At 37.8% G+C, this 19,393-nt stretch overlaps 1 protein-coding gene across 1 annotated transcript in view; it reads left to right on the top strand.

The window, feature by feature from the left end:
* The window catches only part of LOC124594798 (tRNA-dihydrouridine(20) synthase [NAD(P)+]-like), an 80,667-nt gene that overhangs the window by 3,268 nt on the left and 58,006 nt on the right, over window positions 1–19,393 (top strand). Inside the window, exon 2 of the mRNA XM_047133218.1 lies at window positions 1,992–2,130. Within this exon, the coding sequence (XP_046989174.1) occupies window positions 1,992–2,130 (139 nt within the window). The remainder of the gene's footprint in view (window positions 1–1,991; window positions 2,131–19,393) is intronic.

The raw sequence follows: 19,393 nt of genomic DNA, 5'->3' as shown, positions 1-19,393 counted from the left end.
CAAGCAAGATAATATATAACTGCGTTTTGCCTGTGTGCCGCACACTGGCACGATGTTTACTCAGTCTCTAATTTGTCAGATGAATGTTACCATCACCATGCACGTCACTATTTGTTTTGAACAGATGGAGATTCTTATTTATAAATGCAACAGTCACTAAGATGTATACACATGGGACAGGTAATATTCCCAGTTGCTTAAAGATTGGCTTGGTAGGTACATGTGGTGTGATCTTCATAATTCATTTTTGCATAACAAGTATTTGCTTATGTATTGACCCCCACAAATGAATGCCATGACTAAGTTAACTAGTGTAAAATACACAGTTTTAATGGTAGTCAAGTCACAACTTTGACTGAGCACTCTAAAGGCATAGCACAGGTATCACCTATTCAATAATTTTCTTGTCTACTACTAAAGAGTCTGCGTGTGTTGTAGGGATCTTCAATGGACAGAATATCATATGAGTTATTTTTTCCACATTAAGTAAGAGGTTGGTTTCATAGAACCCATACAGGAGCCTTTCATAGCTGCCAGTTTAAGTCAGCTCTAATCTGTTGTGGAAAAATGTTACAAGAGAGATGATTTGTACCGTCGGCAAGTAACAATGTTATTGTTAAGGATAGATGTTCTGGGAAGCCATTAATAAAGAGAAAGAAGAAGAGGTGGGGGGTGGGGCCTAAGGTCGAGCCCTATGGTGCTCCTGATGTGACTGGTATTATATCTAAACAGCTTGTTCTTCCATCATATGTTGTTATTTCTACCAGATAGATATGACTGAAATCATTCATTACAAACTACTCATATACCGCAAGCATCCAGTTTACATAGGAGCAGTGTGTGATTGACTAGATCAGATGACTTTATCAGCTCAGTGAAAAGTGCAGAAGCATAGTGTTTTTCATTAAATGCATATATTATCCGGTCAGCAAATGAAAAGAGTACCTCATTGATTTATTTATTCTTACAAAAGCTGAACTCCTGTGCTGTTAGTTGGGTGCTATTTTCAAGAATGGTATTAATAAATGTATGTATTCTGATGGCGCAGTTAAAATTCCCATCTCCTTGATGAGGTACCGTACCTACATGATGACTGGGCGAACGATGCCTACTATTCTTACTGCTTGCTTTTGTGCCATCAGTACTTCCTTTCTAAGTGGCAAGTCACACCAGATTCAGTAGAGAAGTGCAAAATATGCCAGGAGCCTGATTTCATTTTTTTCCAAATTAGCAATTATACAAGAGCAGAAGTAGCAGAACTTATTTGTTTGAGAAGCTCAGTAATATGCTTCTCTCAGTTCATGTTTGTATCAGTATATACATCCAAAAATTTGGAGCATTCTACCCTATTAACTCACTGCTGTTCATGTGCTACATCAATTGATTGCATGACTCTATTTGTTGTGCAGAACTGAATATAGTGTGTTTTCTCAAAATTTAGGGAGAGTCTATTTTAGAACCATTTAATAGTTCTTTGAAAAACAGCATTAAAAATCTGTCTTGTGTCTTTTCCTACAATGCAGTTTGTTATAATATTGGTATTGCCTGCAAAAAGTACCAATTCTGCTTGTTGAATGTTAGTGGAAGGTCACTCAGTTATACAGGTATAAGGAATGCACTTTGCACAACATTGTATAATACCCAGAGTTATTAAATCATTATTTGTCACTTTGTAGCCTACAAGTTCTTACACCTGTTAACATACATGGAAGCAATTAGCAAATTTCACAAAAACCAATGTGGGACTGAAGTTACAAACAGAGACAAAGGTTTCAAAAAATGTTACAACAGCTTGCTCTGAGATGTTTAATTAAATGAAGATAACATTATTTATCATACTTTCAATTAAATTGCAGGTGCAATTGTAATTTCTACTGGCTGGAGTAGCGTATCTGAAACAAGCAGAAGGCAGTACTTGACTTTATGTTTAGTAGAATGCAGTATATGTTGTTGTTTGTATGTAATGACTGCTGAAGAACTTCCTTTTTCAGATGTCCTGGGAACTGTTGATTATGTTGACAGTACTGATGGCACTGTTATATTCCGAACATGTGGAAAGGAAAGACAGAGTGTGGTACTTCAGGTTGGGACTTGCAGTGCAGAGAGAGCACTGAAGGTTGCACAGATGGTGTGAGTACTGCTGTTCCTTGCAAGTCATTACTTATGTCCGTCAGAAGGACCCATGGCCTATATGTAGCTACCTTAGGTCCATGTAAAACATCCCAGTTGGTCCTGTGATTGTTTCCATTATTTAATTTTGAAATCCACATATAACAATAATTTTGTCTTATTCAGTAGAATCATATAAAATCAATAGACTCATATAAAAACATTGGTGTTCAGGTAAATGTTAAATTACTGATGCTGCACTTGGCTGAATTTTCCAAAGACCATTTACATGACATGTGGAAATGATAGGAAATTAGTTTGCTAGATATTTATGTAACAGATTTTTATTCTAGAGAATATTCTGTCAATTCCATCAGTTGGTGATGGACAGTAAATTTTCGTAACAATATAATTCCCTGTTTCTTGCACAAAACTCAGTTTTAAAGATAAGTGGTGAATATTATTTATTGTGCAGTGCCATGATTGCATGCATTAGTATTTGTTTCGAACCATGATGAATTATTATCACAAACTTATTAACAGTGCTCGTCTACAGGGTAAACCAGACCTCCACTGACAAAATTTTGGAGGTTGTTAAGGGATATCTTCTGAGTACTTTGGTAAAACATCCCACGGCCTTCATTGGCTCGTTTACAGAATAATTACATTTTGTGTTATTTCTTATCCCATAACTTTGTATCTGTATTGCACTGAAAATATCTGCACAACAGTGCAAATGTCAGTGGCACACACTTTGTGCCTTATTTGGAAACGAACTTGTTTCTTAACTCAGGGTACTTGCTAGTGACAACAATAATGTCCATTTTACTCTTCACCCTGTGACGTATAATTTTATATTTATATAAATTTTCGGTCCCTACAGTGCCACGTCTTTCAGTGTCACACAAATTTTTATTTTTAAAGGGGGTCACTTAAGACTGTTTCCATGGGTTCACCCCTCATCTTTCTCAATCAAATCACAAAATTGTTGTCTGATGTAGTCCAAACTGAAAAATAAATATCTTTTAAAGCACAGTTTCGTATATAATTTATATTCAAAACCTTACACCTGTTGCACAGAACAAATCCTATACAGAGAATACTTTACACAAGTTTAAGGGAAGAAATGCTTCTGATAATTATTACAGTATTTAAAGAACATCAAAATATGAACAGGCTGAAATGAACAAACAGTAAATGAGACTATGTTAATCAAATCAACTGTAAAAAGCTAAGGAGCATATTATTAGCAAAATGAGAAATATGAAAAAGTGAAATGCCAAAATGAGTACTTCTCAATTGGGAGTAAATCAAAACTATCAGACTGGCTGAAAGAGAGCACAATAACATGAGCCATAAACGAATAAGAGCTAAGCAATTAAGCAAATAATAGAATAGGCAAAAACGAGATGCCAACAAAATGAGAGCTGGCCGAACTCCATCGGCACTTATATAAGGTTGCGCTCGTGGCTGTACCTCGCTGCCCGTATGCAACACGCGCGCCTGCGATCGCAATGCACTCTTAGCACTCGTGGTGGCGTCTAGCGGCCCATAGGCAAGTTGTGCGATTGCTGTCGCAGGTCGACCCTTAATCTATGATGTTACATGGCCCCCAGTGTGGAAGGCAGTTAATTTATTAGATGCCTGACACTTTTTGTCAGTTTACTCCGATCGCAAAATTTTAACTTTAAATTTTCATATTACTATCCTTTTTTCTACCACCTTTACATTCAGTGGTTCACAAAATAATCATTGATTATTAAATATAATGATATAAATACAAAACATTTTAGTCATTTCAAAACTATGACGACAGTAATACAAAACATTTTATAATATATTCTACATCTGTTGAATAGAAGGTATTGTACAATATTTCAGTTGATGCTTTGGTGCAAATATTTAATTATTTTACAGGTTTTATTTAACAACAAAAGCTGTAATGATTAAGATGCATTTACACTGTTTGAAAATTCATTGTATATACATTGTGACATCTACTGTACATGGAAATGTCTGGAAATCGTTTATGTAGATGAAATTTTTCTGTAGTGTACTTCGTTAACTTCGAAGGTACTACTTTAAAATGTGTGTAGAAATATATAGCACACACTCATATATCTATCCAACCTTTTGCACCGAGAAGTTATTTTTTTTAAAGAATATATGTCAGGTTGGCTCAAAAGACCCCAAATTATCCGAGTCCTTCGAGTAATGATGTTCAATAGACATACATTTCAAATATATGAGGTAACATTTGTACATCCTTATCCTTTCCCATTTACTGGCTGTTGACATAGTTTGAGTGTGGTTAGAGAAGTAGTCCAATAGCACCTAGAAATTTTGAATATTGCCCTTTTTGTTAAGGTCCTCAGGTCACACAATGGTGTATCACTCATTGTTGGTAGGGTACATCGTTTACCTGTCCTATGACTAAGGTATTTTCTTTTGTTTGGACATAAAAACAAAAACAATTTTTGCATTTTATGTACATTATACACATTTCCTTGTTTCTTTGGCCTTTTTGGACTTATCACTACTCAGAATGTAAGTACTACCAATTATAGGCGCTACGAATTTCATGCGACTGTTATCGTGTTGTTTTGCTTATCTTCACAAAACTATTAGCTATAGTCAACATTGTTCTTGTAGTCAAGTTTATATTCACCCGACTCCGTTTTTTTTTTTTTTTTTTTGTTTTTTTTTCTTTTTTTCCTCCCCCCCATCTCATATCTAAAATATTCGTATCTATTAAAGAAAAAAAGGAGAGAGGAGTATTCCTGAATGAGTGCAAGTAACTTATCTTTCGTGAATTACAAGTTGAAAGCACTTGACTCATCCGAGTCTTTTCTTGTATTGATGTGCATATGGAGAACCATAACTCTTATAAGATTTTGTCTCATGCTATGTTTCCACTATTTGTGACCTAATTGTCCTGTTATATTAGGAAGAATTTTACAGTTGGTCTTATATTTCTTTAGTACTTATTTTAAAGAGAAAAAAACATTTTATGTTGTTCCTTACACTACATTATCCTCATTCCTTTGCATTAGAAATATTTGTGGTATCAACATTTTACAGGAAGCATCTTTACAAAATTCTACTTGACACACTTAAATTTTATATAGAAAATTTGCTACCTCGATGCTACATTATTTCATTATAACTTCCTGTACTTTCACATATCACATAATATAATCAATTTTTAGGTGTTGTACATCAAAAAACATTTTTTTTTCTTACGAGTGTAGGATACATCTTTAGACAGTTAACGTGTTTAGCCGAAAATTTTGAATAAAACAGTGAAAAAGCAAATTTATTAGTAGCAACATGTGATGATCAGTCCAAGATGGTTATCTGTAAAGTCATTCTTTTTTTTTTTTAATCAATTCGCCTGTACTCTCAGGCATTGTTCTCACCGGTATTATAATTTTATTGATTTCTCTTGTGTCGAGAACTAGTCGTACTTGTCCATTTGGTTTGTCTACAGCAAGTAAGGGGCTCGAATAGGGACTGTCAGATGATTCTATGATGTTCCATGCAAGCATCTTTTGAATTTCATTACTAACTGCATTTCTTTTTGTCCATGGTACTTGGTACGAACTATGACAGAAGGCTTTATGTGGCATGACATTCATCCTATATTCATATCCCCTAATCGCACCAGGTTTTTCTTCGAATACTTGTTCGTATTTCACGAGAACCTTAAACAATTCAGAACGCTGCTCTGAGGACAGCTGAGCAGATTCAGAGACAATTTTTAACATTTGTTCATGTCGGTCAGATTTTATTTCTTGAACCTGATTCCCTGAGCCTGTAGTTTTATTTCTTGAAATGAAATTTATTTGTATACCTGGGCAAAACCTCCCATGTGTGTCGGTTATCCTCAGTAATTTTAGAGAGATGATTTTCTGTTTGACCTTCAACTCACATATCCTGTTAGAAAAGTCGATCTTTGCGTCCTTTTCTTGCAAAAAATAATACCCTAAAATATAGTCCACTATCAGCGTATCAATTATGAGGAACGTGCATTCAGTCGCTACATTTCCAAATTCTATCTCTAATTGGGCTTGTACTTCTCCCTCCAATCGCTCCCAAAACCTTACAATTGCTAACCAGCAATATTGGCACCTGTTTTCCTTTAGTGATCTGTCTAAATAAGTCCATAGAAATCGCATTAATATCAGACCCAGTATCAAATATTGTGTTCACTGAAATACCTTCGATTAATACTTTAATGGTAGGTTTTATAACTGCCGGATGATTGGTGTTGTATTTAGTGTACTCGTTATACCGTTCATTTCTCATGTCAGTGCCATCATTGTACCTTAACATTTTTAATCTTAAATCAGAATTGTCCCTATCTCGCCCACCCGCCTGCACTTCGGGACTTAATGCGGCGGTAATTTGTTTTCCGCTGGCTGAGAAATCGGCTGCATTTCGGTATCATTTACTTCATTGATTACTATTGGTGGTGGATGCTGTTGCCAGTTTTAATTTATCGGGTTTTGTGTCTGGGTATTCTGTCTCCCTTGATTTCTGTTTTGTGTCATTTCGTCATTATTGTAATATCCTGGAGTGAACCTACGTTCCTGCCTCCTATTCGCAGTACCTCGTTCCCACCGGCCCATTCTACCGTAGCCGTACGCATTGTTATTGTCTTGGGTTTGGTAGGCCGAGCTCGGTTCTCTGCCAGTCGGCTCGCAATGCTGAATATTTCAATTCCTCCACGACTGACTGTGATTTAGAGATCTTGCCCATACATCCTTGTGCATCAAATCAATTGCATCTAGGATGGGCATAAACTCATCAATGTTTGCGTCTGGGGCATGAATTAATTTTTCGCGTATATCAATAGGCATCTTACTCTTAATAATGCACAACAAATCTTTATGTGAAATTAGCTCATCCCAGTATTTCGTTTTATTCAGATACTTCTCAAAATACTTTCGGAGCGTTCCTTTGCTATAACTAAACTGCTCGGTGTTCAATACAACCTCACCAAGTCGATGCTGTACCCCTAAAGACCAATATTTCGCGAGAAACCTTTTTTCAAACTCGTCATATGTGGAACACTTTTCAATGACTTCAGTGGCTCACAAGGCCGCATCATTTAACATGAATCCACTTACGTAATGCATCTTTTGTCATTCCATCCATTTTGTGGGTAACACGCCACGAAAAGAACGAATAAATACTACTGGATGCACCCCACTCATGTCAGGCGAGAATGACTGACCCCTCCTGTGTTTGATAATGTTTTCCTCCATAATGCCATTTACATAAGGTGTCGTAGCCCCTGGTAATGAATACGATTCCTGATCCTGAGCTACCTCAGAATTTACTTCGGTGTCTTGCCCCCGCTTTTGTGTACTAGCATCTACTACGTTCTCTCCACGTGTCGGCATGGAAACATCACTCTTGACTACCTCTTTAATATCAGTAAGCTCATTACCAAATTTGTTTAATTGCTCATTTACTCCCCTTCGCCATTGAGTTAATTCCTGAGTAATTTGCATTTTTACTTCAGAAATCTGAGCAGTTGGATCTATCGATTGTCTTTCTTGTTCTTCTGAAATGGAATTTAAGGCTTCCTTTACCCGAGAAACTATTTCTATAGATATTTCCGTATGCTTTAATGACAATTCGTCAAGTGTCGTAGACAATTGATTTACTATGATCTTAAGAGCGCCTTGATTTCCTTTTAACTGTTTTACATCCGAATTTAAGTCTCTGACCGCGTCCTCATGTTCGCGTCTGAGATTTATTATTTCTTGAGCCATTTGTGTTTGATTTTGAGAAATTTGCCCTATCTTACGAGACATTTTGCCTACTTGTGCCGACACTGATTCCTGACTTTCATGTATGTCATCTACTCATATCGACACGGCTTCCTGATTTTTATGAATGTCATCTACTCGTATCGACATGGCTTCCTGATTTTTTTATGAATGTCATCTATTCGTATTGACACGGCTTCCTGACTTTTATGTATGTCATCTACTCGTATCGACACGGCTTCCTGTTTTTTATTCATCTCACCTACTTGAAAAACTATAGCGGAGATGGTACTCGTCATGATTCGTAATTGCTTTTGTATACTGGGAAGATTTTCAGCAACTTCTAATTTCTCAGTCTCACTAGTCTCCAATTGTGCTTCGCCTACTTCCTTTAAATCCATGATTACACATGTCAATTTCAAATCTTAGGCTAGTCGTCACACGAAATACGGATAAATATTCAGGGACGCATGTCCTTCATGCTTACGCGGTGGCCTGTTTTGATTACACTTATCTACAGCACTATCCACTACGCTACATACCGTAGGAAAGGAAAATTGTTTACTAAGTATCAGTTGGAAACTATTCACTACACTGGGGTGTTCTACAGGTAGATAAACCACTAGGACAAAATAAAGTATGTTGCTCACCAAATACCTCATTTAACCAGCTGAACCGTCGATTTTGAAGAATCCATTTATAATTACAATTGCTCATACACTCGTTTACATGAAAAAGAAAACAGACATACATTAGCAAAATGCCAGTTTTTACCAGAAAAAGAGAGATATACATATAACTCCTATTTTGATGAATAAATTGTGAACTTACTTTAGAAACAGGCTTAAGCGAAATCCCTCCGGTGCCTCCAGTGTGACATATTTGTTTTCTATATATCTAAATTTTTGGCACCAACAGTGTCACGTCTTTCAGTGTCACACAAATTTTTATTTTTAAAGGGGATCACTTAAGACTATTTCCATGGGTTCACCCCTCAAATTTCTCAATCATATCACAAAATTGTTGTCTGATGTAGTCCAAACTGAAAAATAAATATCTTTTAAAGCACAGTTTCGTATATAATTTATATTCAAAACCTTACACCTGTGTCACAGAACAAATCCTACACCGAGAATACTTTACGCAAATTTAAGGGAAGAAATGCTTCCGATAATTATTACAGTATTTAAAGAACATCAACATATGAACAGGCTGAAATGAACAAACAGTAAATGAGACTATGTTAATCAAATCAACTGTAAAAAGCTAAGGAGCGTATTATTAGCAAAATGAGAAATATGAAAAAGTGAAATGCCAAAATGAGCACTTCTCTATTGGGAGTAAATCAAAACTATCAGACTGGCTGAAAGAGAGCACAATAACATGAGCCATAAACGAATAAGAGCTAAGCAATTAAGAGAATAGGCAAAAATGATATGCCAACAAAATGAGAGCTGGCCGAACTCCGTTGGCACTTATATACGGTTGCGCTCGTGGCAGCACCTCGCGGCCCGTACGCAATACGCTCGCCTGCGATCGCAATGCACTCTTAGCACTTGTGGCGGTGTCTAGCGGCCCGTAGGCAAGTTGTGCGATTGCTGCCGCAGGTCGACCCTTAATCTATGATGTTACAACCCTCAACCTTGCATTTGGTACTACTCAGTCCTCACTCAGGTTTGTTTTTCTGGTAGTGTTAGTTATATGTTAACAGTGATACAGGGAAGTATGGATAGATTTTCTGATGAAGAGTTGGCTGATATACACCTATTATCCACACAGTCCAAGTTGTTGCTCATTTCAGTGGCTGATGGGAAAGAACATAAAGACATTTCCCATTTACAGTTGTTCCCACCAGCCATTGTGCCAAGTTTTGCCTCGTATCGCATGAATAGTAGTGTATTGCTTCACTAAACGCCATGGAAGAATGACACAATGATACTATGCTGAACTGTTCCTGCAGCATCAGCAGTCATATTACAGTACTTTTCCGACTGAGGTTTGCTGTATTGCTCAGTGTTTTATATTGTATATTTTAGTGATTCCATGTTACAGGCAGTTTTACCATTGTGAAGTACTGTCAGAGAAACAAAGGAAATTGGACTAACAGACTAAATACATAATAATGTCATTATTACTCTGTAATGAGTTACAGGATATGTTATATCATATTACTCAGAAAATATTTCATTGTTTTCATTATTTTTTTCTTCCTCTGTTGACACTCAGTTTGTTCCATCAGGTATTCTTATTTGACTGTCTAATCATTGCATCTGGCTTCTCACTCACCTGCAGTGCTATATCACGGTCCTCATATTTTGAAGTCTTATTTGTCAGCTTTTCATCTTTGATTTCTCTTATATTATCTTCTGCTGTATCAGCTTTGTCTCAGTGTGCTGGTTGACTATCCCATCTGTGAAACTTCTCCTTTGTATCACAATAAATGAGTGAATATATGAAAGTGAAATTAATTCCTGAATAATTCAGTTTCATTTCCCAAATGAAAGAATTTTTGTTTCTGAAAGTTTACGTGTGTCACACTTTCTGGTTTTGTCGATGTCTTCTGTTATCTTATTATTTATTTTTTCATTCAAGGATCATCTTACAATGATACAGGATTTTTCACTGAAATATAAGGAAAATAAATATATGCACTTGCAACATACAAGTAGGCTTATATGAGGATAGGACAGCTTTTCAGATGTGATGTTGATAAGAAACCATCCAGGCATTTCCCTGAAATGATTTAGGAATACCTATATCAGGATGGCCAGACACAGCTAACTCTATCCTCCCAAAGTCAGTGTCTTAACAACTGCAGTGCCTCATTAGGCTGTCCCAATGTGCAATGTTCTTTGATGTACACACAGTTAGCTCCATGTAACTTAGGTAACTTGTAATGTGTAACATAGTTTGCTCTTCATTGCAACAAACACTAAGGACACTTAATGGTGTTTCTGAACCATTAATGATGCTATGTCTATTGCTCTAACTCCAGACTGCTTGGGAAACTTGACTCTAGGCCCTTAAACATCCAGCTATGCTCCATGCATGTCTTTGTCCACTTGAAAATCTGAGTCATCATCCCTAATGGTGAGTGAGATATTGACCTCAGGGTAGTGACAAGATATTGCTCTATTCTTACCCTTGCACCCTCCAGCTGTTCTGTTGACTACACTGCAAAGGAATTCAGTGTTTCTACATATATGATAAAGCAAGCTAGGAAAATAAAAGCAACCCAAGGAGTGCTTCCACGACTTCAGCAGGCTCAGGGTAAGCAATTGAGTTCAGAAATAAAGGTGCTAGTTTTGGAGCTTTATGAAAATAATGACTACAGCCGAATAATGCCTGAAAAAAAAGACTATGTAATGGTGAAAATGGGAAATGTACGTGTACAGATGCAAAAAAGACGGTTGCTGTGCAACATATCAGAACTATATGTAGAATTCAAGGAAAAGTATCCCAATACCAAAGTAGGTTTATCATCTTTTTTTCAATCTTCAGCCAAAATGGGTTGTGCCTGTAAGTGCAAGGGGCACACACAATGTTTGTGTATGTGAGACCCATCAAAATGCTAAGCTGATGTTTGCTGCTATAAAGGATTCTGGTCTGGATTACAAAGATGCAATGAAGCTATTAGTGCGTGACATCAGTTCCTACCAGTGCATGATACACAGGTGTGAAAAGTGTCCTGGTAAGGCAAATCTTGCAAAACACATGAATAACAAACTGTATGGTGAACTCCTTATGGATGACGATGAACTTGTTTCTTATAAGCAATGGACACACATGGATCGCACAAGTCTTGAAACAAAGCAAAGTACAGTGGAAGATTTTGTTGAAATTGTCAAAAAATGGACAAACTGACCACACACAGCTTCACAGTAACAGCACAATCGGCTTATCTCCAGTTTTGTAAGGATAACTTGAAACAAGATGAAATTATAGTACTACTAGACTTCTCTGAAAATTATGCATTTATAGTTCAAGATGCCATCCAAGGATATCATTGGGACAACAGTCAAGCAACTCTCCAGCCATTTGTGTTTTACTACTGAGGTGAATCAGGTGATGTGTCTGTCGTGAACCTGTGCGTTTTTAGTGACTGTCATGGTGTATATGAAAAACAAGGTGCCTCACATACATTTTGCAAAATACTTCAGGGATGGGGCAGCTAGTCAGTACAAAAACTGTAAAAATCTCAAAAATTTATGCATGCATTACTATGATTTTCAGATTCACACAGAATGGAATTTTTTCACAACAAGTCATGGTAAAAATGTATGTGATGGTATTGGTGCTACCATTAAGCGCATGGCATCACAAGCTAGTCTGCAGCACCCTACAGAAGGTCACATTCTAACACCTCTTCAATTATTTACCTGGGTACAGAAAAATATCTCTGGCATACAATCATTCTATGTTTCGAAAGATGAGGTGAAATCAGTCAAAGAGTTGTTAAAAAGTAGACTAGAACACATTAAAACTGTTGCAGGCACAAGGAGCCATCATCACTTCTCTCCAGCGGACTCTGACAATGTGCTGATGAGCAGACTGTCCAGTTATAACTATAGGTTCATGCACAACATGTGTCTGTTATTGCTGTTTATGATGACAAATGGTACTTAGGATGTGTTGCAGAGTACTGTGAAGCAGAAGGTGATGTATTTGTGAACTTCATGGCACCAGCAGGACCAGCAAGATCATTTCATTGGCCACGTTTGACAGACAGGTATTGGATTCCTCTTGAACATATTCTTATGACAGTTCCAATTCCTACCACAGTGTCAGGAAGACAGTACAATTTGCTACTCAATGTACAGAGTACAGTAGCTAAAGTGTGGGAGAACTTCTGTTTGAAGCACAATCGACTGGTTTATAACAGTTAAGGTGCAGTAAACATTAATGATAGGTTGTGTTAATCTGTCTATATGTTGTTGCATAGTGATTAAACAGTTGTGGGAGAGGATAAGAAGAGGCAGAACAGTTTATGATATGTTTTTACAAAATTGTGTTGTGGAACAATGGCCACATCACCAAATACATCTGACAACTTCCATTGTACACAAATGTCTTGCAATAACATGCTGAAATTTTGAGATATATATCATTATGGTCTACTTACGCAGTGTGTGAAATTTGGCTTGGATACCACTTGTCCCTTTTGTGATACCACACTGCGAAAATCCATGTTTTTCACGTAATTTTTCAAATTTTTGTATTTTTGTGTACATGTAACTCAGTTTTTGTGACTGATATGGGCATGTTGAGTTCTGTGTGTGTTTAGGCCACATTAAGCTTACCACAAAAAATTTTATATCCTTTTTGAGTTAATTATATTTGGCATAGAGGGCACCTACAATATGTACCTTTTAACCTATTACATTTTTTTAATCACATTTTGGAATTTTTTATTTTCCCTCAGGAATATGTTGTTGGTGTTTTGATTCATGGAGTGTGTTCTCTAAATGGATGTTACTGGGTTGTAAAAAATTCACTGGAATGTATGGAATAGTTCCAAAGTTATTAAGACCTGAAGTTGGGTCTGAAGATAGATTGCCAGATGCAGGTTGCAATTTCCAGGTCACGCCACCTTCTTTCACAAGACATAATTCTGGAACTAATTGGCAGGGGAAACTAGTACTTTGTACACGAGTGTTCCACACATGGTAGAATTAGTGTACTGAATTCCAGTCAAATCTGAGACTATGAGCTGGAGACCCTGGTCGAACTGACATGGAATGAACCTAATATCATGTGCTATAGATCTTGGCACATGATTTTCTTGCACAAGTTGTTCTTTTTTATTCTTTGTGTGGTCCAAGAAGTTTTGCTGGATTTAAAAAGAAAATCTTATGTTACACTAAATTGCTACATAACAGTACAACATTGCAGTGAGTGGCAGAATGAAACGCAGTGCTCGTGTTTGCATGAACCATGGATATAAATTTCATCTAAGAAGACAAACTAATTTTGAAAATACAGGAGTGATTGGATTAGTAAGAGAATATGGAAGAAAACAAACCTTGTTTGTGTTGTTTTTTTTTTGTGTATCTACATCATTTCTTACCATTCTACATTTGCCGGGGTAATTAGTGAATATGAAGCTCATAGGGGCCCAGTCCGAGGATTCTAAAAACCAACCACTTACAGGAAAGATTCAGTATACTGTTGCAGTGAAGCAGATGCTGCAAAATGTGTGTCCCATTTTTATTTACATTTTTAAAAGTAAGACATGCAGTAATAATAATGCAGTGAAGGCCTTCACAGCCTGTATTGTGTTCTGTTAAAACTTCTAGGCTGAGAGGCTATGGTTATATTTGTAAAATATTAAAATTTGGCTTGATCGTGTAAAATTTATAATAATACCACAAAATGCACCACCTATTTAGAGAGCATCTGCTCATTCACAGGTATAATATAAAAGAATCTCTAAAGAGGTTAACACTTACCATTCTAAAAATATTGCAACACCATCAGACTGGACAGTGTCTCACTTACTTTACATTTAGTCCTCTTTTATATTCTGCTGGCACTGTTGAACCTATGCACTTGTTCCCTTCTGCAAATCATCCTCTTCCATCAGCTGGCATAAGCACCTAGTACGGTGTGTTCTATTGCATGTTTGCCTGAAAACATTGATTGGTGTCCTGATGCACCCATGGTGCAAGTCAGCAGTGCATTGTGCTATTTGTTGCTATTTTATCAGTAAAGTAAAAACATATTAGCAATATTCATGTGCATTTTCCATGATCATTGGGTTGTGGCATATTGATTCTGTCAGCAGTTGGTGATGAACTCCCAGTTTAGGTAATGGTCATCTTTATCTGTTCCTGTACTTTCTGCTTTTTATGTCATCCTGAAATGTTAGGGAATTTTATTGTACACCCTTGCAAAGCTTCTAAAGAAAATACTGGAATCAGTCACAACTTTAAAATATTCTTATCCTTGTTTTCCAGTTCTTCAACTATTTCCAGTTTTTTCCCTTTTAATAGTGTATGTAATATTTCAAGATCTTGATCCAGTTCAGTTAGTAAATGTGCAGTACCAGGAACATGAGTAGTTATCATAGTAATTAGGTATTTCCCCCAAAAGTAGCTAACATTCTGAAGCTGTTTACTATCAGAGCTGCCTTTAAAATGGATAACTTGTTGAATTCAGAGTGGATCACAATCTGAAAAATAATTCCAGTAAGTTCAACAGTTTGAGTGCGTGTAACATAAAGTGCACATTGTGTGATGCTAAATATACAGGACAGACTGGGATACATTTTGAACAATTTTGAAAGATCAGCAGTAGCCATCCATGTTGTTGATACTGGACATCCATTTGGCTGTAGTGCTTGTTTCACCTCTTGTTGGAATAATCATATTTCTTCAAAGCTGGCTGTAAGCAAACTCTCAGGTTTGTATTCCTCAAATCCCTCAACATGCAAAGTAACCTTACATCCCCAGAAAAAACTGCAGTCCACCACCTAAAAACTGAGCCTGACCTTATAATTCTACCTGCTGACAAAGGCTCCACAGCTGTTGTTTTGAACTGCAACCTGGCAAAAGAACTTAGCCAGCTGTCAGATTCATCCACTTATAAACCCGGTCACTGTTATCCTGTTCCAGAAATCCAGCAGGATCTCTAGTCGCTCCTCAAATCCTTAGGCCCATCCCAGAACCTTTCCCTGAAGTCCATCTTTCTCCTCACCCCTACCACTCCCCACACTCCTACATTCTACATGCTTCCTAAAGTCCATAAGCCCAATCACCCCGGATGCCCCATTGTGTCCTTCCTAAACACCCAGAATCCCAAACCTCTCACCTGGTTCAGATTCATCGATGACATTTTTGTAATCTGAATCGAGGGTGAGGACACCCTATCCATATTCCTCCAGAACCTCAACATCTCTGCCACTCGCTTCACCTGGTCCTATTCAACCCAACAAACCGCCTTCCTTGATGTTGACCTCTACCTTAAAGATAGTTACATCCTGTCCATATCAAACTTACCTCTGTCCATATCAAACTTACCAACTACCAGCAATACCTCCACTTCAACAGCTGCTACCCCTTCCATACCAAGAGAGTCCCTTCCATACAGTCTAGCCACCTTTGGTTGTCTCATCTGCAGTGACAGGCAGTGTCTCTCGAAATATACCAAGGGTCTCACTGAGGCCTTTACGGACTGTAATTACCCTCCCGACCTTGTACAAAAACAGATTTCCTGTGCCTTATCTTTCCAGTCACCCACCACCTTCCAAAGTCACACTGTCCGGCCACAGAGCAGCATTCCCCTTGTGACTCAGTACCGCCCAGGATTGGAGCAACTGAATTACATTCTCGTCGGGGTTCTGACTACCTCTCGTTGTGCCCTCAAATGAGAAATGTCCTACCCACTAACCGTCCCACTCCTGCCACAGTGGTATTCTGCTACCCACTGAACTTTCACAACATCCTTGTCCATCCCTACACAACCCCTGCTCCCAACCCCTTGCCGCATGGCTCATATCCCTGTAATAGACCTAGATGCAAGACCAGTCCAATACATCATCCCACCACCACGTACTCGAGCTTGGTCACAAACATCACCTATCCCATCAAAGGCAGGGCTACCTGTGAAACAAGTCATCTAATCTATAAGCTAAGCCGCAACCACTGTGCTGTATTCTACATGGGCATGACAACCAACAACCTATCTGTCCCCATGTATGGCCACCAACAAACTGTGGCCAAGAAACAATTTGACCACCCTGTTGCTGTGTATGCTGCCCAATACGACACTCTTGCTGTCAATGACTGCTTCACAACCTGGATCCTCCCCACCAACACCGGCTTTTCTGAATTGTGCAGTTGTGAACTCTCTCTGCAATATATCCTACGTTCCCGTAACCCTCCTGGCATCAACCTTCCAGACACTGCCTGGCATACCATTGGAGCTGTGGCTATTGGGAGAAAGAATAACATGAAGAATAGGTTACCTGCAGACCATCATTATTTTAACTGTCTGTATTGGACAAGAATTGCAAATATGAGGAATTTATATGAACTGTGACAGTTCACAATGGTCTTTGTAATTTCTGCCTGTATATTCACTGCAATGACAGTTGATCCGAGGCAGTTGTGCTTGTCAGACAGCTCGAGAAGTTCAGGAGGAGTTTTATAGTGCAAGGCATAATTTGCAAGCTAAGTCAAGGAAGTAGTATTTTAAGATGATGAAGAAGGGCCATTTGCTGAGTAGCAGTCACAGAAGGGGAGTGTCAAACTGGTACAGAACTCTTAGGGGTGTTATTATCAGATAATTGGTAGTTTTAAGTCAAGTGCAGGGTTCAGCAATGTCACCCTTGATTTAGGCTCCTTAGGAAAGGAGCTTGGGAAAAAAGATCATGTAATAATAGTGGGAGATGCAGGCAACAGTTTGGACTGTAGCTATAATTATACAACTTAGGATAAAGTCAATCAAAAGAGGGTACGTATATGGCCAGTTGCCAAAATCATTGTCTGGCCAAAGCAGGATCCCTCCCATAACAGCTATTTCCAATGTGTTTCCTAAACCTTCCTTAGAATAAATTTGCCCAAAAGACATAGCTGCAGGATGAATTTAGTTTGAGCTAAAATAGTTTGTAGCAAAACAAAATGCTGTAGCTTGGCCAAAGTCATAGATATGAAAGAAAACAGATATATTGCCTTTCAGCAAGACATCAGCAGCCTCATTAATAGAAAGGATGTTCTTTCACCTTCATACAGGAAAATGGAAGGGCAGGTAGAATGTTACCAGATGTGTTGTGCTTATTAGAACATCACATGAAAATGATTGAAAGTGAATAGAGTCATCTTGATGAGTACAATTTAATATCACACTACTGCACAACCAGTAAGAAAAGGCTTGGCTCTATGTTCAAAAATGTAGTTCAGTCCCAATCCCTTCAGGTTAATGTGCATTGCACTGAATAGCTCTTAGTATGCTGTGTCACAACAGTGGAAGAGGAAACACATAAGTACGTGGTACTGACTGGTTGCAGGAAATATTGTAAGCATCATGAAACAGTTTGGTTATGCAGACTTAACTTAAGAAACATTGTTTGTGAATACTTAATTATTTGTCTGATAGTTCTCATCAAGGGCTCTGCATTATTTGTCATAGTAAAATTTCCTATGAGAATTGAAGGACATGGTGCAACATAAGTTGACAGTTATTTTAAGACTCGACAGCATGGAGAGATTTGGCTGTAAATCAACAGCCAGTGAATTATCTGATCATTACGGTCATATGTTAACTATGAAGTATGCTGACCAGTTAGGTCAGGCCTGGCCAAACAGTGCTCCAGAAGCACTAGTGCTCTGGCAGCTCTCTTCTCTAGTGCTCAAGCACACTAGAGAGTAGGCCTGAGGGGTGAGGAGGAATATGAACAAGAAGACTGCAGCCTGATGCTACTAGAGCAAAGCAGTCACCTTGTCAGATGCCAAGGAGTTTACTGACAATCACTGACACTGTTTCAGTAATTGAAACATTTTGTCATGAGGGGTTCCAAGACACTGCATGACTGAAGACAGACAGCAATTTAGGTGTCAGACCATTTTCGTTTTTGGCTGCTGGTGTACCTGCTTGCGTTAAATTTGATTTATGTTATGCATTATGAATACTATGGTGTCTGTGCACATTTCCAAAAAAGAAAAAGTGGAGAAGCCACATTGTTCAGTGCCAAATAGGAATTGTCTTACTATTTGTATCATTTGAAGGCCATGCGAAGTGTTTAACATGCAATTGCACTGTTATGAACTGGAAGAAGACTTACAGGAATGTCATTACAACACCTGCCCCAAAGACAATATGATAGACTTTTTTTCTGACAAACTACTGTGACTGCTGGCTCAATTGAAGGTGGCCGTTAGAGAAAAAATGATAAGTAAAGTAAAGATAAAATGTTTTGTGGTCAGCATCATCAATTATTTGAATTCATTAAGAGTTAATGCAAGAGGAGACTCATTTGCTAACAGATATGGGGGACCAGATTTTTGCTATGAAACCAAATTTAATCCTATGGAAAAATAACCTTCAGTTTCATTACAGGGGACATATCCTAGGACCCGGGGCAGTAATTTGTGAACCAGAAATGAATGACTACATTTCAGTAATTGAAATGTTTCATCATGAATCCACAAAGAGATTTCAAGACATTGTATGACTGAAGACTGATAACAATTTATTTTACCGTTCTTGCTTTTGGCCATTGATGTACCTCATTACATCCAACTTGAACTATTGGACATACAGTGTAGCACTCAGCTCAACCATTTGTTTGTCCAGTCCAGGAAGTTAGAAGACTTTTATAAAATGTTACCGCAAGAACAATATCCTCGGCTGCACAGACAAGTCACTAAGGCTATTTCAGTTTTTGGTTCAATGCGTGTGCTAACAGTTTTTTTGCCCCTGCTGTGAAATTAACTTAATGTTAATGCCTGTATGTAAAGCTCTTTGTAGTTCTGCTCAATGAATTAGCACTATCTAATGTAGTTATT

The sequence above is a fragment of the Schistocerca americana genome, chromosome 2, assembly GCF_021461395.2.
Source record: "Schistocerca americana isolate TAMUIC-IGC-003095 chromosome 2, iqSchAmer2.1, whole genome shotgun sequence".
NCBI classification, from domain to species: Eukaryota; Metazoa; Arthropoda; class Insecta; order Orthoptera; family Acrididae; genus Schistocerca; species Schistocerca americana.
Note: the sequence above shows the minus strand (reverse complement) of the source record. Positions and strands in the feature narration are given on the sequence as shown.